Consider the following 24241-nt stretch of genomic DNA (forward strand, 5'->3'; position numbering starts at 1 on the left):
ATTGTTGCACTACACTACTGACCCTGTGAGGATATTGCTGTAATGGTATGCAGATACCTCTCCCTCCTGTTGATGAGAAGAAAAAGGTAATTGAAGACGTTGACAAGGATAGGCGGTATGCTATAGATGCTTCAATTGTGCGTATTATGAAGAGTCATAAAGTATTGGCCCACCAGCAACTGGTTGTGGAATGCGTTCAGCAGTTGGGACGGATATTCAAGGTATCCCAGGGATAAATTTCTACTTCTCAATTTTAATGTTCGTTATTCAAGTTCAACCGAGCTAATAACTTGGTTTTGAATACTCCATAGCCTGATGTCAAAGCTATCAAGAAGAGAATCGAAGATTTGATAAGTAGAGAATACCTAGAAAGGGACAAAGATTACCCAAATTTTTACAAGTACTTGGCATGATTTGTGGTGATCATAGTATTTGGAGAAACATGTCGCCCAAGATGAACTTCCTGGAACTTTGATTGCCTTGCATCAGGAGCTTGAAACATTTTGTACAAATGGATAAGATCTCAGGAAAAAGTAGAATTGCCTCTCAGATACTTGAGATGCGATTGCCTTAACTTATTCCAATCTTATTAGCCCTTTCACTTGCTCTATTATGTATTTTGTCTGCTGACTATTCGAGTTTGAGTGAACATTGGTATTTACTTTTAGTCCCCCCCACCCCCACCCAAAAAAAAAAAAAAAAAGAATGTAAGATCGATATTAATTCATGTCCTTAATCTCCAATTTCACAAATTTAACTATTACTACAAACACATTTTTTGGCTAAACAAATGTCATCAAACATGTCATTTATTCTTGAATGACAATTCAAAATTTGGACGGTAGAACGATAATGATTAGTATGACCTATGAAGGTATGGTGTCTCCTGTAATAATATGTGAAGCTCAACTCATCAAATTACCATCTGAAAAAACTCTGAAGTATGTATTAGGAAGATAAATAAATAAAAATTCTTCTCTATATAATATAATTCTTCCGTTTCAATTTGTTTGATCTACTTTCCTTTTTAGTCTGATTAGAAAAGAATGACATTTTTCCTTTTTTAGAAACTTTTATTTCAACTTTCTACATGACATGTTTAAATTTATAATTTACTATTATATGAGCAAATTTCAATTTTATTACTCTGAGAGTAAATTTCGAATTTATTTCTTTTCAATTACTCTACCTCATTTGGAGGTGAGTCATGATCCCATTATGATAAAATGCACATATATACTAGTAAGCTTTATTTTGCACTATCACATTCACTATTGGGTGTATTCAACCCCAATCGATAGGCAATAATCATTTAATACTTGGGATTAAAACTCTATAGAGTTATCAAGGTGAATGAACTTAATCTGATTATCACGAAACTATGTTCATAAGCATATTATTATGCCAATAATCTTGCAAATGCCAAATTGAGGCAGACATAAAACCATTTAGAAGAAACATTTGTTAGGACCATGAAGTATCTAAACGACCTACTAGGTGGGTGAATAGGTCCACAAATATCCACATGTATACATTCCAAGAACGCGGGAAATTCAATCTCAACTTTCTGATGATTTCACCATTAACTTGCCTTGATAACAAGTAGTACGAGAAAATTCACTATTTAAAAGAATCTTTAGGTTCTTTAATGGATGTCCATTTGAATTTTCCATAATTCGTCTCATCATTATAGACTCAGGATGTCCCGGACGATCTGAGAATTGAAATTAGTAATCTTTTGATTTACTATAGAATGTGTCTTAATTACACTAATTTTTGTCCAATATAAATCAGAAAATAAAACAGAGAACTTTTCTATAACACATGTCTACCCAGAGACATTCTTGTTCATATCATGTCTACGACCAAGATCACGACCTTTTCCACCCCTAGCACACCTCATCTACTTCAGAGAATGAATATGTATTTTTTGGCATTTATCAAAAGTTTTCATTCTTCATGAATGGAACACAATCATTTAAGTATATCAAATTATGATAACTTAGTAACTCATTTCATATTCATGTGCATTGTTTAATCACTCGTCTTCTTTCATACATATTAAGGACTGCTACCACATTCACTTTAAGAGAATGAAGCGGTTTTAATGGGCTATGTTTCATGACTAATTTTCATCAAAAACACATTATTTTGTCTTAGCCGTCATTGTTTCATCATTACGGTACATTGAGCCTCAAACCCAACGTACATTGATCCTCAAACCCAACGTTTTATCTATATAAAGGCGTTTTAGGTCATAAATCTATGGGACTTAAGCCCAACATCTTATAATCATGGTGCACTTGGACATAAATTTGATGTCTTACCCTCTTGGTGCGATCAAACATGAATTCATTGTATTACCCTCTTGATGCGATTGGACTTGAATCCATCGTCTTATCCTTTTAATGCGATTGAACTTGAATCTATCGTCTTACTCTCGATCAATTACATTTTGTACCTCTAAGAATTTCATATAAAATATAAAATTAAATTAAGAACAAGATTAATTAGAAACAAGCAATGATGACCACATTTAGGCTATTCCTTATACAGATATGTATTAGTCTGCATCTTGTTTCAAGATTTACTTTTCAAAAGTGTTCGGTCAGAATACTTTAAAGACACATATGCTTAATAAATCTTATCATACCTTAGGGATGATTTTGTAGCACACAGAATACAATCGACAGTTTTACCTTACTATCTAATTTCTTTATTGATTAGAGTCACGTGCTGATATATATAAAATAATGAGAAGAAGAAGGGAGAAGAGATATGACTTATTATCTCTCTAAAATGAAGGCAACCTCTCTTATTTACATGACATGGAAGTGAGGCTTCCTAAATTTTGTATGAAAGATAAACATTCACTATATATATAACACAAATCATGATTTGATTCAAATATGATTTTTGGAGAATTTAAATTTTATCTCATTGTATGAAATTATGAGATTAAATCAATTGAAATCGCATGACCAAAAACTGATTTTCCATATCAATTTGCATATCCAAACGCTACTTAATTATTCTATTCTGTGCGTTAGGTCTATGCATTAGAGTAAAAGTAAATTGCTAATATGTGTCCCCTTTGCACTTTCTAGGCACTTAAAAGAAGCTTCCGAACTTTTCTACATTGCTGGTAGCTCAATGGCTTCTTGCCACATTCTGTGGCAACATTCTAAAAAAAGGCGGGAATGAGAAATTGAGTGATGAAGCCATTGAGGAGACGTTGGAGAAGGTGAGGTCTTGCTCTATAGATGCCTTTCCCTTCTTTTCCTCTAGAGACACTGCATTTTCTTCGTACTACTGGAGCAGGAGAAAGCTGATAATAGATCTCACTTGCAGGTGGTTAAGCTGTTAGCTTATATTAGTGATAAGGACTTGTTTGCAGAATTCTATAGGTAGAGTAACCTCTACTTTGTATCTCAACCACTACTTGAATAGTAGCTTCTTCTCCGTTACAAGTTTATGACTTCCTTTATTTAATAAGAGTGCCAATGATGAACATGAAAGAATTAACCTAACAAAGTTGAGGCAGCAGTGTGGGGGCAGTTCACATCAAAGATGGAGAGAATGGTAAGCTATCCAGATCAATTATACTGAATTTGAGGCTATGTTCTCTGGTGACATTCTTCTTCTCTTCCTATAGGTCACAGATTTGACATTGGCAAGGGAAAATCAAGCCAGCTTTGAAGAGTAAGAGTATTTGAGCAATAATCGAATAGCAAATCTAGGAATTGACTTGGCACGCGGTGAGGGTCTTGACTACTGGCTACTGGCCTAGCTACAAGTCTTTTGATCTCAACCTCCCAGCAGAAATAGTATATTATATCAATATTTTAATTCATTTTTCTTCTCAAACGTCCTGTCATTGATTCATTTTATGTTGCGCATTGTCAGGTTAAGTGCGTTGAAGTATTCAAGGAGTTTTATCAAACAAAAGGAAGCACAGGAAACTTACATGGATATACTCTTTGGGAACTTGCAACATAAATGGAAAATTTGAACCAAAGATTATTGAGCTCGTTTTCACTACTTATCAGGTTGATTGTTGGCTTACTTTTTAAAATCGGATTGACTTAGTTTATTTGAAACATTTTTATTACGTTATCAATGAGAAAACGAGATTGAGACTTTTTCCTTTTCGTAGGCTTCAGCTCTGCTGCTCTTTAACGCATCATATAGATTGAGTTATTAGGAAATCATGACGCAATTAACCCTATCAATGATGATGTTGTTCAGCTTCTTCATTCCCTTTCATGTGTGAAGTACAAGATTCTCAGCAAGGAGCCACACACCAAAAAAATTTCTTTGACTGATGTCTTTGAGTTCAACTCAAAGTTCATTGACAAAATGAGGAGGATCAAGGTACAATTAATGATGAGTAAGGTTAGCCATTCTACTTTGAATTGTTACACTACATTACTGACCCCGTGAGGATATTACTGTAATGGTATGTAGATACCTCTCCCTCCTGTTGATGGGAAGAAAAAGGTAATTGAAGACGTTGACAAGGATATGCAATATGCTATAGATGCTTCAAGTAGTCGGGGTGGGGGATTGGGTGGCTAACAAGAGACAATAAACTTGAAATGTCACTTATGCAACTCATTTTCCCTATATTCATAAGGAAAGTCATTTTCTCAGAGAAAATATTTTTCAAGATCAAATATAGAAAAATTGGAAAATATAAACTACATAATCAAAAAAGAAAAAGAAAAGACAACACACTTGAGGTAAAAATGCATAAAACCCAAAAATAATAGGGATTGATTTGCAACAACCCTGAATGAAAAACCAAGAAATTACCACGGCAAAAATGGAAATAGTTAGAAGTATAAGGGTTTTTTCGAGGAAATAGGAAAAACACATAAAAAGGGAAAGAGAGATTCACATCTGTCCCAATTCTCTTCTTCTCATCAATGGTTCCTGGCAGCTCCGTGTTGTTCCCTCATCGAGTCTAGACTCTCCGATCACTCTTTCAGCAAATTTCTTCGCTCTCCGGTGACATCACAGGTATATTTTCTGGTTAAATTGTGAGATCCGATTCGATGTACACTGTTCCATGTATGTATATACCTATGATGCATAATTGATGTGCTGGTTTTGGTTTAATTGCTTCTTCCTTTGCTTTGGATTGATCCTGTTGTTGATTTTGTTTCCAGTAGTATTGAAACTATGCTGTTTGGTTGTGGTTGATTTTGCGATCTTCAGAGCTGTGATTGATGGACTAGTTTATGTTGTTTTTTTATTTCTCTATAGTTGATTCTGAGCATGAGTGTTTTGTCCTTTTGAAGTTAGGTATAGTGGGGGTTTAATGTTCATTACTGGTAGGGTTTGAGTTTAATTTTTGATTCATTCTTTGTTGCAACTGACGGCATTCATGTGAACTAGAAATTCAATATGAACTACTGATTCCAGAACTTTGTTTTATGTCATTAACTGCCTGAAACTTTAGTCTTTTCAGCTATGCTGCTCGGACTCTTCAAAATTGTCGACGGTTGTGCCTCGGATCCTCCAAAAATAGTGTATTTTTGAAGGATCCGAGCAACTTAGCTTTTTAGTGTCTTTGATGTGTATTTTCTTTTGGCATTCTCAGTTTTATTTACTTATTAATTTATATACGTTTATTTTATTTTTTAAAATATAAAAATCCTCGATAGAAATAAGTACAAGCAAGGGGGGCAAGGCCTTACCTTGTCAATCCTAATGAGGCAACGAACCTCTACTAATTAACAAGCATGACAAAAATAAGAGGTAGAGAGAACTAGGTATTCTATGATCATCACATAATTTGTAATATACTCTATGATGATATTACAAATGAGAATACTTGAAAAATGCACAAATATAAAATCCAAAAAGAAAGTTGAGTAATCAACCTCAAACTTACTTTTACAAATGCGTGAATTAAAAATGATAGATAAGTAACCTGAAGTATTTTCATCTTGTCTTCTTCAAATCTGTCCAACAAAACTTGATAGTTCATCATTTCTTCTTGGATGTATTGGATCTTGTTGAAGCTATTGACACTGTCGTATGATTCTGCTTTGCCAGTCGCATCGGTAGGTGCCTTGGAACAAACTCTCTTGTCACTTTACCATCCCACCTGTGCTGCCTCCCATGTGTCTTCTTTTTGTTTTTGTTGCTTCCACATCTTTGACGCCGAGGTGAGATATCCCCATCCCTAGCCACTTTATCAAAGCATACATCCAACATATTTTCTTCCTCATCCTCATTAAAAGAATCATCGCCCAAATCACTATCATAACCCCTAGTTGGACTTAATTCTGATGCTAAGGCCTCTTGTTCATTCTTCTTTGCAATTATACTTTTAGGTACAAATTCCAAAGCTTATGGACTTAATTTTCTATTCAAAAGAAGTGGTGAAACATGCTCTTCTTCATCACCAAATCAGCCCACGTAGGAGTACTCATCTCCCTTTGTTTTTCTTTCAAGTCCTCATGAGCTGAGGTGTTCGATGTGACCATGGGTGACTTGATCGCTGAATTGGGTTTGAGCAACATGGCAGCCTCACTTTCTTGAATAATCTTAGCTACTTCAGGATTAGAGATATATAATGTAGGACTCATAACTCTATCATTTTTTTTGGTCTGCATGCTACATACTCCAGTTGGCGCGCTAGCTGATTGTATATTATTATCAAAATCGACTCGAACCAAAGTTTGCTCCTTCGTGGGATTAGAATCAACTAACTCTAATTCTTTCTCCACCTCGAGTGCTTCGAATGGATTTGTACAAACAATGTCCTTCGGTTCATTAGATTGCACTACTACATTAGTAGTTAGCTGCTGCTTATTTTCAAGGCATGGAGATTTACTTCGACTTGCCGAGGAACCAATACACATAGAAATTGATTTTTTTTGTGCAATTGTGTTCCAATTCCCAGTTGCATTCTCATCACGACTAGAAATTTCAACTTGCAAATCGATAGGTTCCAAAGGTTGCAAATCACCACATCAGATTTTGGCGTCTGTATAGCATCGTGAAGTTTCTCAGGAGTATGCTTATCACCTTGCCTCATACTTGAATTTTCAGCAGCAACTTCATTCTCTTTTATCTCGTTAATTTTTTGTGCAAATTGTGCATCGTTGGATTGATTTGTATCCACAACGAGTTGCTCTTCAACTTCAACATGATCAGCTGAATTACAACTTTGTTGGTTGGGAGAAGTATTTTTTTGCCGTGAAAACTCATCAGTTTGAGGAATTAAGGATAACATTCGATTCCTGGAAGAGTAGTCGTCTAACACTGCTTTGCCCAGACGCTGGCCAGAATTTTGGTGCACCAAATTTTGATCTTTAACGCCACTCTTTTCAGCCCCTATCTCTAAATCTTTAGTTGTTCCTTCGTCATCCTTTTCACCAACTTCCAGCCTATTTGAATCAGCTTTTTTAGCATTGAGATGAACACGAAGATGACCTTGAAATTTTTCTCCTTCAATATGATTTTCACTGACCGTGGCATCAACTTGACCATCAGTGAGAGTTCGACAATCAGCTTCTCTATGCCCCTGATGTTTACATCTCTTACAATAAATAATATGGTAAATAATCATACCTGATTTTTTGAATTGAACTCTAATTCTTTTTGGAAGCGTCCTTAACAGATCCACTCGACTTTTACCCTTGCAGTACTAGGTCGTGTTTTATCATTGGTCGCTCGATCCACATCAAGAGGTTGTCCAACTGCTGAAGCCATTGAAAATAGAGCATTACGAGCAAAATATTGACAAGGTAAACTTGGGAAAGAAATCCATGCCATTGCAATGGAGGTTTCTTCCATAGGACTAAAAGAAGGAGTCCACTTTTGGATTCTGAACGGTATAACAGTACCGGCAAACTTAATCGACCTACTAGTTTTAGAAAAGATTGCAATATAATCTTCCTTCAAAGTGAACCACAACAGCACATGTCGACTTTCTAATAACCCAATGTTACATTCACCCTTAAATCCTAATTGTTGAGGCAATATTTTCCGTAAATCTGGAAGTTCAGGCCTTCCATGTGAGAATTTGGGCTATGAGAGTGTATTTTAGATTCTCCTCCGTGATAAACGTTTCAAGGTCTTTGGAGTCAAAAACCACCAGGGGTTCTCCATGTAAAAGACTGACTGGTTTGAGAGATTTCTCAGTATATTGTTTGATTCTCGCTGATTGATGAAGCATATGTGCGACCTGTATTAGGGTTGGCGTTTTTCTCTCCCACACCATAGGCTGGGGAGAGGGCGAAGCAGCCATGGCTGCTATTCACGTCATATTTCGATTGAGAGAGAGAGAGAAGAGAACTTTTGGGTTTAGGGTTCCCCGATTTTATTGTTTTATATACGTTTATTGGAAAATGTTGTTTACGGTTTTCTTTTTTTGATGGAACACTGAAATTTTTTTAAAAGTTCATTTATTTTAGAGCCAAGTGTGCAACTTTGGTAAGTCTAGTTTATCTAGGTCTTAGGAATAACATGGTGAAACTTAGTTCTTGAAGAATTCTTATCAAGTCAGGGTCTTCGGGAACCAAGTCAGAATCGTTAGGAATCAATCAATTAAGTTGAATGTGCTTAGAGATGTATCATATGATACCAGCTGACATGTCTCATGTCACAACAAAAATGATGTTACCATGTGGGTACTAGTCCAATAACTACAGTTTCCTGAAAAGTGCCCTTTTCCAGGGCAAAGGATGTTAAGACCTTGCAAAACTATTGCTGAATCAATCCCTAAATAGAACTTAGAGTAGAATTCGTTTTCACCGAGCAATAGGCATGAATACAAAGTAAGCTCACATGAATATTAATGTTCAAAAAAAAAAAAGTAAGCTCACATGAATTTTGTGTTATACCTGTGAGTTATTTTGCTATGAATCATGAGCTTAGATGATTTGTTGGCAAGTAAATATCAATAGCGGATGAGGTAATTACTTAGGGTTTCTATTTCGGCTCGATGTAGGTAGTCTCTGCTGCACATTGTTGTTCTCTTGTGGAACTCTCTCTAAGGCTTTTTTTTGTGACATGTACTTTTACTTTAAGCTTATCTCAGCACTTCTAAAATTTTGGAGTTTGGACTTGCTTAGTTACATAAATGGTTCATTTGTTCTTCATAATTCATTATACTGAAAGTCCTTTACACCCAACTAAATATCTAATTCAGAGTGGTATAGAATCTTTAGAAAACCAAGATCATACTGAACCAATAAAAACCCACTACCTTTTCCAATTAGGCATCTATAACTATGGTAATTCGGGATATTTCTAGTTAGTGAACTTTGATTCGTTCCTTTATTATTGGATTCTATTCTTGTGCTCCTTTATCTTCTCTCTTCTTTGTATTACTTGAATTTAAGCCTCCAATATGTAATCCTGTTTCCTGTTCTTGATTTTGTGTCATATTCTACTACCCTTTCTATAGTGCGACACAGAAATGGCTCAAGGAACTTGTGCTATTTTTGGTATGTATCGCTCCTTAACATCCCCCACTTTGAAGCCTTAAAACCCAAGTATTCTGGTCCATATTTCAAGGATAAAGCCAAGTTTGTAGCCTGTCCAACATCAGATTTTGATATATAACAAGAGCATTCTTTCTGTCATTTGTTTGTTCATTATCAACAGTAAAGTCAAATATTAATGTGATTTGATTTTCTGACTGACTTAAAAATTTCTTGATTTTCTTACTATATTTTGTTGAGTTTAGTTGGTGCTGTTATTTAGTTTGGAACAGGGCCACAGGTGTTTGGAATTTTTGTAGGGTTGCATTCTGTTAAATTGTGAAGATATTGAAATCACAATGAACCAACGTAGCACAATCGATCTGGAACATGGATGGGGCATCATTCAAAGGGGCATAACAAAGCTGAAAAACATTCTAGAAGGGCTGCCTGAGCCGCAGTTTAACTCAGAGGACTATATGATGATGTATTCGTATCCTTTTAGACTCCCACACTGTTAGGCATGCAGATAACTTGGATTTGATTCACCTTTTGTTTCCTTAAGTCTACTAACAGGACAATTTACAACATGTGTTCTCACAATCCCCTACATGATTATTCTCAACTGTTGTATGATAAATATCGTGAAGCTTTTGAAGAATATATCATAACAATGGTAAGGGTAGCTGCAGTTTTCATTCACATTTCACATTAGTAAAAATTAAACAAGGTACTACAATAAAACAAGAAAAATAAGAATTTTTGAGAAGTATTATTCTTAATTTTTCTTTGATGTTTGTTATATCCATGTACCATTCTTGATTGTTTGCTCTCTATGTATCATTCTAGAATATTTGGAACTTAAAAAATTGATTTCTCTAATAAAGAAACAAAAAATCATTAGTCTGGTGAGCCCTTTGTTTCTATTTTATTTTTCAATTTTAGCCATGTAACAAAGAGGGATTAGTATGGATAGTTTCCTTGGTTCCTTCTGTGATTTTATTTTGTGCCCTCCATGATTTTATTTAATAAGGATCCATGTGCAAGTATCAACATTTTTTTGGGATGTGAATGTTCATGTAATTTAGGCATTGCTTTCCCAAGAGGCATATTATCTTTTAGTTTTATTCCCATAATTATATGATTCAAATTTAGAAAGGCTGCTCTTGCTGCTTATTTATTCCATAGCATATTAAGAAAAGGATATGGGGAAAGTGGATAGAAGTTTCAAAACACAGCTAAATTACATGGATTTTTTGTATGTTATTTTAGGCATGCAATTTTTCTTAGGAGTTAAACTCAAATTTAGGTTAAAGTTTGTTTACCTAATTTTTGTTTCTCCAAATAATTCTATCTTATCTAAATTTCACATTGCAATTCAATTTCAAAATAGGTATTGCCTTCTTTGAGAGAAAAACATGACGAGCTCATGTTGCGAGAGCTGGTAAAAAGGTGGTTAAATCATAAGGTCATGGTCAAATGGTTGTCGAGATTCTTCCAGTATCTTGAACGCTATTTGATTGCCAAGAGATCTCTGCCGGGACTTAATGAAGTTGGATTAACTTGCTTCCGTGATCAGGTAATTTACAGTTCTCCTTCTCTTTTTTCTTTTCGTCAAAACTTTGTGTTGAATGAGTAGGCAGATTTAGTCATAATCTGCTCCACCATTGAGCTGGCAGATTTGATTATAATCTGCTCCACAAATAAAGCTGGCAGATTTGATTAGAATCTGCTCCTGTGAATATGGGATTAGAATATATTATTCTAGGAAAATAGTTTAGAAGAAATCCCTTGATTCAAGGATTTCCTAAGAATTAGGGATTGATTAGTTTATTTGGTCTTTACTTGTTCTCTTATAAATACTGTAGAAACACTATGAATAAAATATACTTTTCCAGTATCTAAACTTTCACTTTGTTTCTATTGTCATCTATTAATACATCTCCACCTGCTCTCTTGGTTAAAACACTGAGTTCAGCTCATCACTTCTATATTGATCTTTTTATTTCTATTTTCTGGGTTTTGCCTCTTCTAGAATTTGGTTTTCAGTTTGACAGTATACTAGTCAACTGCTGCCACATCCTTTTACGAGAAGATGTTATCATTTAGTCCCTCCATCCCAATTATGTGAAGGTGATTGACTGGGCACGAAGTTTTAAGAGAAAAAGAAAGAATTTTGAAACTTGTGGTATAAAGTAAGCTATAGAAACTTAAGTAAAACAAGAAGTTTGAAGTTAAATTGTTACTAATATGGAAAGAGGTCCCTTTTTTGTGGACTGACTAAAAAAGAAAGAGTATCACATAAATTGGGACAGAGGTAATATCTTACTGGCAACTGTTTTCTATTTCAGGTCTACCAAGAGTTGAATGGAAAAGTCAGGGATGCTGTTATATCTCTGGTATCCCTTTTGTCTTGCTCTGAGTTCTCACTACCATTTCTTTTTTTCCTTTTAATTGAGCAACAACATTCCTCTAACCAGATTGATCAAGAGCGTGAGGGAGAAAATTGACAGAGCTCTACTAAAGAATGTGCTAGATATATATGTTGAAATTGGAATGGGGTTAATGAATTATTATGAGAACGGTTTTGAAGCTGCAATGCTCAAGGACACAATGGTTTATTATTCCTGCAAAGCTTCTAACTGGATCCTCGAAGATTCATGTCCAAATTATATGCTGAAAGTTAGTATACCGCGTATGCAACCCCTTAATTCTGCATTCTTTCCTTGTTGCTTCTTCTGTCTGCCTTTTTTCTGGTTAAATTCCATATGCTAACCTACATAATCATGTCAATGTTCCTTTAGGCCGAGGAGTGCTTGAAACGGGAGAAGGATAGGGTCTCTCATTATCTCCATTCAAGCAGCGAGACAAAGTTGCTTGAGGTTCATTCTAGCTCTTAATCTTTTTTCTTTACTGGAACTTTAGCCTTCAAAATGGTGGATGTTGCTATCAGTTTTTATTGTTCACATCTTCTTTTTTCTGGATCTAACCTTTCAACTTTAAATTAGCTGCAACTTTACTACTCTCACCTTTCTGCAGAAAGTGCAACATGAGTTGTTGTCTGTGTATGCCACTCAACTTCTTGAGAAGGAGCACTCTGGATGCCATGCGTTACTAAGAGATGATAAGGTAGTTAGCAGCATCTTAATGACCATGTTTTTTTTTTGCAGTAATTGACACAATCATGATTATTTTATTAGGTTGAAGATTTATCAAGGATGTATAGGCTCTTTTCTAAGATCCCTCGAGGCTTAGACCATGTGGCCAATACTTTTAAGCAGGTTTGTGATCTCATGACCTCATCTTCTCAATTGTATGCCTATAAGTTACTTCATGTATCCTTCGTTTTAATCTGAATGCAGCATGTTACTGCTGAAGGGACAGCTTTGGTAAAACAGGCTGAAGATGCTGCTAGCAATAAAAAGGTTTGTACTATCTATCCTTTTCTCACAAAATCTGTTTCTTTCCCTCCAAAAAAAACTCACAAAATCTTAAAAAATACAAAATAGCTCCTTGCCGATTTTCTGGCCAAAAATTGAAGCTTTTCACTGGAAAATTACTCCACATGACAAAAACCTCCTCAAGATCAGCCATTGTAGTTCTCCATTGTTGTAGAAGCTCGAAATATTTCATCCATTATAGAAGAGTTCGTTTTTCCAGCAGCCTCTTTCCAGTCGTTTTTGCAGCGACGTTTTGTTGTTACATTTCACCATTCCAGTAGCTCATCTGACCTATAAGAGATCTATCCCCGTGGTTTTCTTTTTTCTAGTATTTAAAAATCATCAAGCAGTGAGCAGTAGCATCGACCATTACTGGCTTATTATGTCGTTTGCTGAATATAGTGGTGATTATGGTGGTGAATGGGAGGAGACTTCAAAATGTTGGAAGTGGAACCCTCTAAGTAAGGTGACAGTGTCCATTGTCCTGCGTCGCAATAGTACATATGACGACATGGTTGAGGGAATTAAATTGTGAGCCTAGCAACTTGATCATTAGTTATTTGATGAATGCTGAGGGAAAAATTCATCCATATTTCATAACAAATGATAGGCAGGCAGGGTTGTGCTTGTTTGATTTTGTCCCTGATGGTCCTAGACTAGTTTTCTGGGTTAAAGTTGTTGAGAGGCATGAAGAAGAAGAAGGTTCAACACCATTAGGGTGGGGGTGGGTGGGGGGATTGTCCCTGGAAAATGCTTGATATAAATATTAGAGAAAGGGAAAATCCATTCATTAGAAAGCTCATGCTGCTTCACAATACATCAAGTAAAAAGTTATTGTAAACTCAGTGAAAAAAGTTAGAGACAATAAGTTCAGGGACCTTTCTCAAAAAGCAGCAATCCCTTGAAAAGGGGAGATGACTGCTAGAATATATTGTGCATCACATCTTGAGCTGTCAGTTTGTGAGACTAGCTATTTATTGCTGATTAGAGCATTTTGCTATTTTTTTATTTTTTTTTCAGCTTACCACCCGGTGTTCAGTACCCGCATTGGGGCTCGAGTAATCCGAGTTCGTGCCAGGATGTCTCACACTGGGGTAAAGCGCTCCGTAATTAATGCGACTCCATAACCAAGGGAACTCTAACCGGAGACCTGATTAAGGAGTAGGGATTACTTACCACTCCACCACAACCCTTGTTTGTGGCATATTGCTTTTCTGCTTTTTTAATTTCCATATTGTGCTTTTGATGAATTTTGTTCGGAGATTTCTTCTGAACATCATATCTTCTCTTTTGTATCAAAAGCATGAAATCACAAAGTTGGACTTCCATCTCAATGATTGTTTTGTTTCATTTACTTTATTTGTCCTTCAGTAAATGATCATTGATGATTTGGTGGTTGGGAATGCTACTTAAAAAAGATGGTAAACGTTTCTTTAAAGCAGAACCCCCCATCAAATTTGATACTTATCTTAGAGAAAGTGCATGAGCAGTTGCTTAGGAAACCAACAAGTACTTTTTGTCTCTTTTCCTTCTTTTATGTATTTTAACTTTTCTTCTTCTGCTGGCTAGAACAATGTCAAAATTAATTCATTTCATCTTTTTAGGGATGATTCTCTAAAAGATGAGACTGGTATTTCTTTGTGAGTGCATTTAATATAATTGCTCAATGTCTTGCGTTCTTTCTGATCAACTAGTGTTCTTAAACAGGCAGATAAGAGAGATGTGGTTGGTTTGCAGGAACAGGTAATCCCTTAGTAAATCTGTTATCTGATCCTTTAATATGTTTTCGGCGGTTAACTTACTTCTGAATTTTCAGGTTTTTGTTCGGAAAGTCATTGAGCTTCATGATAAATATTTGGCATATGTGAATAGTTGTTTCCAAAACCACATACTTTTTCACAAGGTATGTGTTGGAAGGAATGATAGTTGTCTAATTTAATTGTTCTACTCTGTGCATTAGGTCTGTGCATAAGGGTAAAAGTAAATTGCTAATATCTGTCCCCTTTGTCACTTTCTAGGCACTTAAAGAAGCTTTCGAGCTTTTCTGCAACAAGGGTGTTGCTGGTAGCTCAAGCACTGAAATTCTTGCCACATTCTGCGGCAACATACTCAAAAGAGGCGGGAGTGAGAAATTGAGAGATGAAGCCATAGAAGAGACATTGGAGAAGGTGAGCTCTTTCTCTATAAATCCCCTTCCCTTCTTTTCTTCTAGAGCATCTGCTTTTTCTTCGTACAACTAGAGCAGGAGAAAGCTGATAATAGATTTCACTTGCAGGTGGTAAAGCTGCTACCTTATATTAGTGATAAGGACTTGTTTGCAGAATTCTATAGGTAGAGTTACCTCTACTCTGTATCTCAACCACTACTTGAATAGTAGCTTCTTTTCTGTTAATGACTTCCTTTTTTTTCAGGAAAAAGCTAGCTCGGCGGTTGCTATTTAATAAGAGTGCTAATGTTGAACATGAGAGAAGTATCATAACAAAGTTGAAGCAGCAGTGTGGGGGGCAGTTCACATTAAAGATGGAGGGAATGGTAAACTACCCAGATCAATTATTCTGAATTTGAGGCTATGTTCTCTGGTGACATTCTTCTTCCCATCCTATAGGTCACAGATTTGACATTGGTAAGGGAAAATCAAGCCAGCTTTGAGGAGTACGTGAGCAACAATCCAATAGCAAATCCAGGAATTGACTTGACGGTGACTGTCTTGAATACTGGCTTCTGGCCTAGCTACAAGTCTTTTGATCTCAACCTCCCAACAGAAATGGTATATCATATAAATATGTTTAATGTCATTATGCAGTTGATTTTATCTTGGTTTTGACCCTTGTTCCTCTTGCTGAAGTTCTTCTCTTTGGGCAAAGAATGATGCATGTTTTTTTGCTTGAATCATATTTCTTCTCAAACGTCTTGTCAATGATTCATTTTATGTTGCGCATTGTCAGATTAGGTGCGTTGAAGTATTCAAGGAGTTTTATCAAACAGAAACGAAGCACAGGAAGCTTACGTGGATATACTCTTTGGGAACTTGCATTATAAATGGAAAATTTGAGCCAAAGTCTATTGAGCTCGTTGTCACTACCTATCAGGTTGATTGTTGGCTTACTTTTTGAAATCGGATAGGCTTAGTTAGTTTGAAACATTTTTATTACCTTAGCAATGAGAAAACAAGATTGAGATTTCTTCCTTTTTGTAGGCTTCTGCTCTGCTGCACTTTAATGCATCAGATAGATTGAGTTATCAGGAAATCATGACACAATTAAACCTGTCAGATGATGATGTTGTTCGGCTTCTTCATTCCCTTTCATGTGCGAAGTACAAGATTCTCAACAAGGAGCCAAGCACCAAAACAATTTCTCCGACTGATGTCTTTGTGTTCAACTCAAAGTTCACTGACATAATGAGGAGGATGAAGGTACAATAATGATGAGTAAGGTTAGCCTTTCTACTATGAATTGTTGCACTACATTACTGACCCAGTGAGGATATTGCTGTAATGGTATGCAGTTACCTCTGGCTCCTGTTGATGAGAAGAAAAAGGTAATTGAAAACGTTGACAAGGATAGGCGGTATGCTATAGATGCTTCGATTGTGCGTATTATGAAGAGTCGTAAAGTACTGGGCTACCAGCAACTGGTCATTGAATGCGTTGAGCAGTTGGGACGGATGTTCAAGGTATCCTCAGGGATAAACTTCTACTTCTCAATTTTAATGTTCGTTATTCAAGTTCAACTGAGCTAATTACTTTGTTTTGAATACTCATAGCCTGATGTCAAAGCTATCAAGAAGAGAGTTGAAGATTTGATAACTAGAGATTACCTTGAGAGGGACAAAGATAAACCAAACTTGTTCAAGTACTTGGCATGATTTGTGCAAATCATGGTGATGAGTGGTGTTTACAGGACTTCTGCAATCGACATAGGAGGAGAAACATGCCGCCCAAGATGAAGACGGATTCTGCAACTCCTACTTCCTGGACCTTCTATTGCCTTGCATCAGGAGCTTGAATCATTTTGTACAAATGGTTAAGAACTTAAGATCTCAGGAAAAAGTAGAATTGCCTCTCAGATACTTGAGTTGAGATTGCCTTAACTTCTTCCAGTCATATAGGCCCTTTCGTGTGCTCTATTCCGTGTTTTGTCAGCTACCTGTTCGAGTTTTGAGTAAATGTAATATTCTAGTCAATAGCTTACCCTCTCTGGATTCAGCACAATGGTAATTACTTTTAGGATATGCTCTACAATCCTACTTTCTTGGTTCTTTGTAGATTGTGATTTGAACCTTGGTGGTCCTTATGGGGCTTTCTTTCAGCCTTGGCCAAGTTTATTGGATCTGGAACCTCATTACTCAACAGTTCTCTATTGAATGAATCACTTGCCCAAGTTTTAGGTCCATTATCCCAAACTTTACAGATGTGAAAAACTTGTAGCTTCGGAATGACATTCAGACCTGAATCTGAATTGTATGGCTTTGTAGATAGAAGATACCAGCTCGATATATTAACACTCATAAGGTTACCAAAATATGCTATATAAAATTACATAACTAGCTAGTAATAGAAATTATGAGAAACACCATATGTTTACATAGCCGGGTCAAGTGTGTAATGGTCTCTAATCTGACACCAATCATCCTCGAGCCTAGAGCCAAATCTTAGGCATGTGAAAGTACACAAGTGTTGGTGATAATAGCCTTTTTAGGTGGCAAAATAGCTTTTTGCCTAGTATCTGTAACTTTTTTACCCTTTAAGTAAGCCCTTACATATGGAAAAGATCTTGAATCTTGTTATTTTCTTGCTCTCGTTGTTATATCGATTTCATATTAATGTTCTTATGGAATAATCAATATTCGTTCTTTATTATTGTTTCATCGACAGCCCAAAAAAGGAAAGGAAAAGAGTTTGATCGATATTAAAATTCACTTGTCCTTGAGCCCTAATTTGGAACACTTTTATTACATTATCAATGAGAAAACGATATTGAGACTTCCTTTTCGTAGGCTTCTGCTCTGCTTCTCTTTAATGCATCAGATATATTGAGTTATCAGGAAATCATGGGCCAATTAAACCTATCAGATGATGATGTCGTTTGGCTTCTTCATTCCCTTTTATGTCCGAAGTACAAGATTCTCAACAAGGAACCAACCACCAAAACAATTTCTCCGACTGATGTCTTTGAGTTCAACTCAAAGTTCACTGGCAAAATGAGGAGGATCAAGGTACGATTAATAATGAGTAAGGTTAGCCTTTCTACTATGAATGTTGCACTACATAACTAACCCCGTGAGGATATTGCTGTAAATGTATGCAGATGCGTCTCCCTCCTGTTGATGAGAAGAAAAAGGTAATTGAAGACGTTGACAAGGATAGACAGTATGCTATAGATGCTTCAAGTAGTGGGGGTAGGGGATTGGGTGAGTAAGAGGAGACAATAAACTTGGAAAAAGGAACCATTGATGACAAGAAGAGAATCGAGTGAGATGTGAATCTCTCTTTCTCCTTTTGTGTTTTTCCTTTTTCCTCGAAAACCCCCTTGCACTTCCAACTATTTCCATTTTTGTCACGGTTAAGCCCTAAAGCAAGACTCAAAACGTGTTGAACGCTTCAGCTTGCTTTATGTGCGCTTCTATATTGTCATTAAGGTTCTAAGGCAAACTTTTCCTTGCCAATGAGCCTCTTCGGAAGAAGTGAAACTAAACAATTGATATTTCACTTTATCATAATGTTTTTTTTCAATTTCTATGGTCCTATATTTGTCATGTTTGTTTATAATTATTAGTCTTAGACTAAACCTATATATTTGTATATTTTGTCCCTTTGCGCTTTTTTTAATTAAAGCCCACACTTTATTTGCGCTTAAATCCCCAACGACCTTAGAGCTTTTTTGCTCTTTTCACCTTTGATAACACTGATTCATTAGGAAAGTCATTTTCCTAGATTTTTTTTTTTTTTAAAGCATTTTGACCAGTCAAATATTAAAAGTATGGAATACATAGACAACACTCTCAAAAAAGAAAAAGAAAAGAGTACTCAAGCACTTGGGGTAAAAATGCAAAAAACCCAAAAATAGTTGGAATATATTTGCAATAACTCTGAATGAAAAACAAAGAAATTACCCTGGCAAAAATGGAAATAGTTAGAAGTATAAGGGGATTTTCGAGGAAAAAGGAAAATCACATAAAAGGGAAAAGAGAGATGCATATCTCACCCGATTCTCTTCTTGTCATCAATGGTTCCTGCCTTCCTGGCAGCTCCATTTTGTGCCCTCATCGGGTCTAGACTCTCTGATCACCCTTTTGGCAAATTCCTTCGCTCTCCGGTGACATCACATGTATATTTTTCGGTTAAATTGTGAGTTCTGATTCGATGTACACTGTTCCCACATATGTATATACCTATGATGCATAGTTGATGTGGTGGTTTCGGTTTAATTGCTTCTTCCTTTGCTTCGGATTGATCCTATTATTAATTTTGTTTTCAGTAGCTATTGAAATTGTGCTATTTTGTTGTGGTTGATTTTGCGATCTTCAGAACTGTGATTGATGGACTAGTTTTATGTTGTATTTTATTTCTCTATAGTTGATTCTGAGCATGAGTGTTTTGTCCTTTTGAAGCTAGGTATAGTGGAGGTTTAGTATTCATTACTGGTAGGTTTTGAGTTTAATTTTTTGTTCATTATTTGTTGCAACTGACGGCGTTCATGTAAAATAGTGTAATTTTGAAGGATCCGAGCAACTTAGCTTTTCAGTGTTTGTGATGTGTATTTTCTTTTGCTATTCTCAGTTTTATTTACTTATTAATTTATATATGTTTATTGGAAAATGTTGTATATGGTTTTCTTTTTTGATGGAACCCTCAAGATTTTAAAAGTTCATATCTTTTAGGGCCAAGTGTGCAATTTTGGTATTTCTAGTTTATGTAGGTCCTAGGAATAACTTGGTGAAACTTAGTTCTTGAGGAATTCCTATCAGGTTAGGGTCTTCGGGAACCAAGTCATAATCGTTAGGAATCAATCAATTGTATGGAATGTGCTTAGAGATGTATCATATGATACCAGCCGACATGTCTCATGCCACCAAAATGTTGTTATCGTGTGGGTACTAGTCCAGTAACTGCAATTTCCTGAAAACTGCCCCTTTTCAGGGCAAAGGACGTTAAGAGCTTGCAAAAAAATTGCTGAATCAATCCCTAAATAGAATTTAGAGTAGAATTCCTTTTCACCAAGCAATAAGCATGAATAAAATGTAAGCTCACATGAATCATGAGCATAGATGATTTGTTGGCAGGTAATTATCAATAGCGGATGAGGTAATTACTTAGGGTTTTTATTTCGGCTGAATGTAGGTAGTCTCTGCTGCACATTATTGTACTCTTGTGAAGCTCTCTTGAAGGTGTCTTTTTTTTGTGTGACATGTACTTTTACTTTACGCTTATCTCAGCACTTCTAAATTTTGAAGTTTGGCCTTGTTTAGTTACATAAATGGCTCATTTGTGCTTGATAATTTATTATACTTGAAGTCCTATACATCTAACTAAATATATAATTCTGAGTGGTAAAGAATCTTTAGAAACAAAGATCACACTTGAACCAATAAAAAAACTCACTACCTTTTCCAGTTAGGCATCTATAACTGTGGTAATTCGGAATATTTCTAGTTAGTGAGCTTTGATTCTTTCCTTTATTATTGGATTTTATTCTTGTGCTCCTTTATCTTCTCTCCTCTTTGTATTACTTGAATATAAGCCGCCAATATGTAATCCTGTTTCCTGTTCTTGATTTTTAGTCATATTCTTCTACCCTATCTATTGTGAGACCCAGAAATGGCTCAAGGTACTTCTACGATTCTTAGTATGCATCGCTCCTTAACAGCCCCACACTTTGAAGCCTTGAAATCCAAGTAATCTGGTCCATATTTCAAGGATAAAGCCAAGTTTGTAGACTGTCCAACATCAGATTTCGGTATTTAATAAGAGCATTCTTTCTGTCATTTGTTTGTTTATTCTCAAGAATAGAGTCAAATATTAATGTGATTTGATTTTCTGATTGGATTATAACTTGCTTGATTTTCTTATAAGCTTTTGTTGAGTTTAGTTGGTGATGTTATTTAGTTTGGGAACAGGGCCACAGGTGTTTGGAATTTGTGTAAGGTTGCATTCTGTTAAATTGTGAAGATATTAAAATCACAATGATCCAACATAGCACAATCGATCTGGAACATGGATGGCACTTCATGCAAAGGGGCATCACAAAACTGAAGAATATTCGAGAAGGGCCGCCTGAGCCTCAGTTCAGCTCAGAGGACTATATGAAGCTGTATACGCATCCTTTTAGACTCCCACACTGTTAGGCATGTAGATAACTTGGATTTGATTAACCTTTTGTCTCCTTAAGTGTACTTGCAGTACAATTTACAACATGTGTACTCAGAAGCCCCCACATGATTATTCTCAACAGCTGTATGACAAATATCGTGAAGCTTTTGAAGAATACATCACAACAACGGGTAAGGGTAGCTGCAGTTTTCATTCGCATTTTACTTTGGTAGAAATTAAACAAGGCACTACAATAAAACAAGAAAAATAAGAATTGAAGAAGTATTATTCTTAATTTTTTTTTGATGTTTGTTATATCCATGTACCATCTTGATTGTTTGCTCTCTATGTATTGTTCTGAAATGTTTGGAACTTATAAAAATGATTTCTTTAATAAAGAAACAGAAAATCATTAGTCTGGTGACCCCTTTGTTGGTATTTTATTTTTCAATTTTAGTCATGCAAACAAAGAGGGCTTATTATGGATAGTTTTCTTGGTGCCCTCTGTGATTTTATTTTGTGCCCTCTATGATTTTATTTAATAAGGATCCATGTACAAGTATCTACATTTTTTTGGGATCTGAATGTTTATGTAATTCAGGCATTGCTTTCCCAAGAGGCATATTATCTAGCCAAGAATGCTGCCTTTGACATTTTTATTGGGTACAGTAATGTTTCAAAGGCGTACAAAATCTTTCAACTTGAAGGTGAGAAGATAGTTATCAGCAGTGATGTCCACTTCATGGAGAATGCAGAATGGGATTGAGATGACTCAAGGAATTCCGTCTAGAAAACAAGCTCGTGGTTAAATGAAAGGGACGATGATCCACCAATTAGGGGAACTCGATTGCTCTCTAATATATATGAGAGATGCTATGTTGCGATTCGTGAACCTGCTAACCCTAAAGATGCTCTCAACAACCCCAAGTGGAGAAATGCAATGGAGAAGGAGTTGTTTATGATCGAAAAAATGATAAGTGGCAGCTTGTTGACAAACCTCACGGCAGAAAAGTAATTGGGGTAAAGTGGGTGTTCCGAACCAAGCTAAATGTTGATGGTTCAATCAACAAGCATAAAGCAAGGCTTGTCGTTAAGGGTTATGCGCAGATTTTTGGTATAGATTACTCTGACACTTTTGCTGCAGTTGTTAGGCTCGACACGATCAGATTGCTTATAACTGTTTTTGCACAACGTTGCTGGAAAGTGCATCAGATGGATGTCAAATCAATATTTCTTAATGACATTCTTGAAGAAGAAATTTATGTTGAGCAACCTGAAGGGTTTGTATAGATGGAAAGGAAGATAAATTCTACCGACTACATAAAGGTCTTTATGGCTTAAAACAGGCACCAAGAGCTTGGTATAGTCGAATAGATGATTATTTGCTCGGCCTCGATTTTGAAAAGAGTCTTTCAGAATTCACACTGTATGTTAAACATAATAGCAGTGAGATTCTTGTTGTTTCTCTATATGTGGATGACCTTTTGATTACACGGAGCAGTGAAAACCTAATTGATGAGTTCAAGCAAGATATAATGCAAGCTTTTGAAATGTCTGATCTTGGTCTTATGACATAATTCCTTGGAATGGAGATTACACAAGGAAAAGATGAGTTTTCAGTTTGCCAGAAAAAGTACGCAAAGGAAATTTTCAAGAAATTCAAAATGGAAAATTGCAATGAGATTAGTACTCCCATGAACCAAAAAGAGAAACTAAGTAAAGATGATGGAGCCGAAAAGGTGGTGGAGACATACTTCAGAAGTTTCATTGGTGTTTAATGTATCTTACAGCAACAAGACCCGATATATTGTATGTTGCAAGTGTTTTGTCAAGGTTCATGCATTGTACCAGTGAAATACACTTGCAGGCAGCCAAAAGAGTTGTGCGATACATCAAAGGAGCCATCACCTATAGAGTCAAGTTTCAGAAGAGTCAATCTGTGAAGCTTTGTGAGGACTCCGACAGTGATTGGGGCGGTTCCGAGGATGATGCAAAGAGTACTTCAGGGTACTGTTTTAGTCTTGGTTCTTGAGTTTTCTCATGGAGTTGTAAGAAACAAGATATTGTGGCTCAATCTACTGCCGAAGCTGAGTTTGTGGCAGCTGCAGCAGTAAATCAAGCATTGTGGCTGAAGAAAATTCTAGTTGATTTGCATATGGAACTGACTGGAAGCATCAAAGTGTTCGTGGACAATGAAGCAGCAATAATTATATCTCACAATCTTGTGTTTCATGGAAGAACTAAGCACTTCAAAATCAACTTTTTTTCTTGAGAGAAGTGCAAAAAGATGGACATATAACTCTTGCCTACTGCAAGATGGAAGAACAATTGGCTGATATATTCACTAAGCCTTTACCAGTCAGCAAGTTTGAGCTTCTCAGACAAAAAAAATGGAGTTTGCAGTTTCCAAACCAAGCAGGAGTGTTAGGAATTTGCTTTTTTTCAAACTGCAATTTATTTACTTTTACTGCTTTATTATATTAAATAAGAGTTGTTGTTAGCCATATATTCCTATTATTTAGGAGTTAGTGATTTAGGGAAACTCCTAGTCGTGTGTTTAATGCTTTCTATTTCATTCTAGTCTAAATGATGTAACCGTGAGAGAAGTGTTCTTCTACTGATATTCTTTTTGACTTCTCTGCTCTCTATATCTTGTAATTCTGAAATTTACCTACAGAACACCCCTCCCCCCCCCCCCCCCCAAATCAAATTCTGTACTTATTTTAATGAAAGAGCATGAGCAGTTGCTTAGGGAACCAACAAGTGCTTTTTGTCGCATTTCCTTCTAATTTGTATTTTAACTTTTCCCCTTCTGCTGGTTAGAACGATGTCAAAATTAATTCATTTCATTTTCTTTAGGGATGATTCCATAAATGATGAGACTGTATTTCTTTGTGAATTCATTTAATATAATTGCTCAATGTCTTGCATTCCTTCTGATCAACTAGTGCTCAACAGCATATAAGAGACATGTGGTTGGTTTGCAGGAACAGGTAATCCCTTAGTAAATCTGTTATCAGATCCTTTAATATGTTTTCAGCGGTTAA

General features: G+C 36.0%; 1 protein-coding gene and 1 long non-coding RNA gene across 20 annotated transcripts in view; one reads left to right on the top strand and one right to left on the bottom strand.

Moving 5' to 3' along the window:
* Positions 1–24241, top strand: part of LOC125812177 (cullin-1) — a 124715-nt gene that overhangs the window by 83766 nt on the left and 16708 nt on the right. For 4 of the 19 annotated variants that reach the window (XR_007441977.1, XM_049491674.1, XM_049491675.1 and 1 more), the window contains exons 19-20: positions 54–86; positions 16424–16558. Coding sequence is in view for 11 of the 19 variants with exons in the window: in XM_049491674.1 (XP_049347631.1) it covers positions 54–86; positions 16424–16558 (168 nt within the window). In the remaining 8 variants the exon portion in view is untranslated. Of the gene's footprint in view, positions 1–53; positions 222–311; positions 431–3616; positions 3706–3906; positions 4050–4374; positions 4396–9736; positions 9838–15158; positions 15215–16079; positions 16299–16423; positions 16559–16648; positions 16783–21001; positions 21225–21309; positions 21385–24241 lie in introns of those variants that run through there. The other 15 variants (XR_007441980.1, XR_007441979.1, XM_049491691.1 and 12 more) reach the window with 11 other exon arrangements.
* LOC125812213 (uncharacterized) overlaps positions 1–24241 on the bottom strand; it is a 99506-nt gene that overhangs the window by 74906 nt on the left and 359 nt on the right. The gene's annotated exons all lie outside the window — the stretch shown is intronic.

This window comes from Solanum verrucosum, unplaced genomic scaffold (genome assembly GCF_900185275.1).
Source record: "Solanum verrucosum unplaced genomic scaffold, falcon-dt-bn FXZP01000115.1, whole genome shotgun sequence".
Classification (NCBI taxonomy): Eukaryota; Viridiplantae; Streptophyta; class Magnoliopsida; order Solanales; family Solanaceae; genus Solanum; species Solanum verrucosum.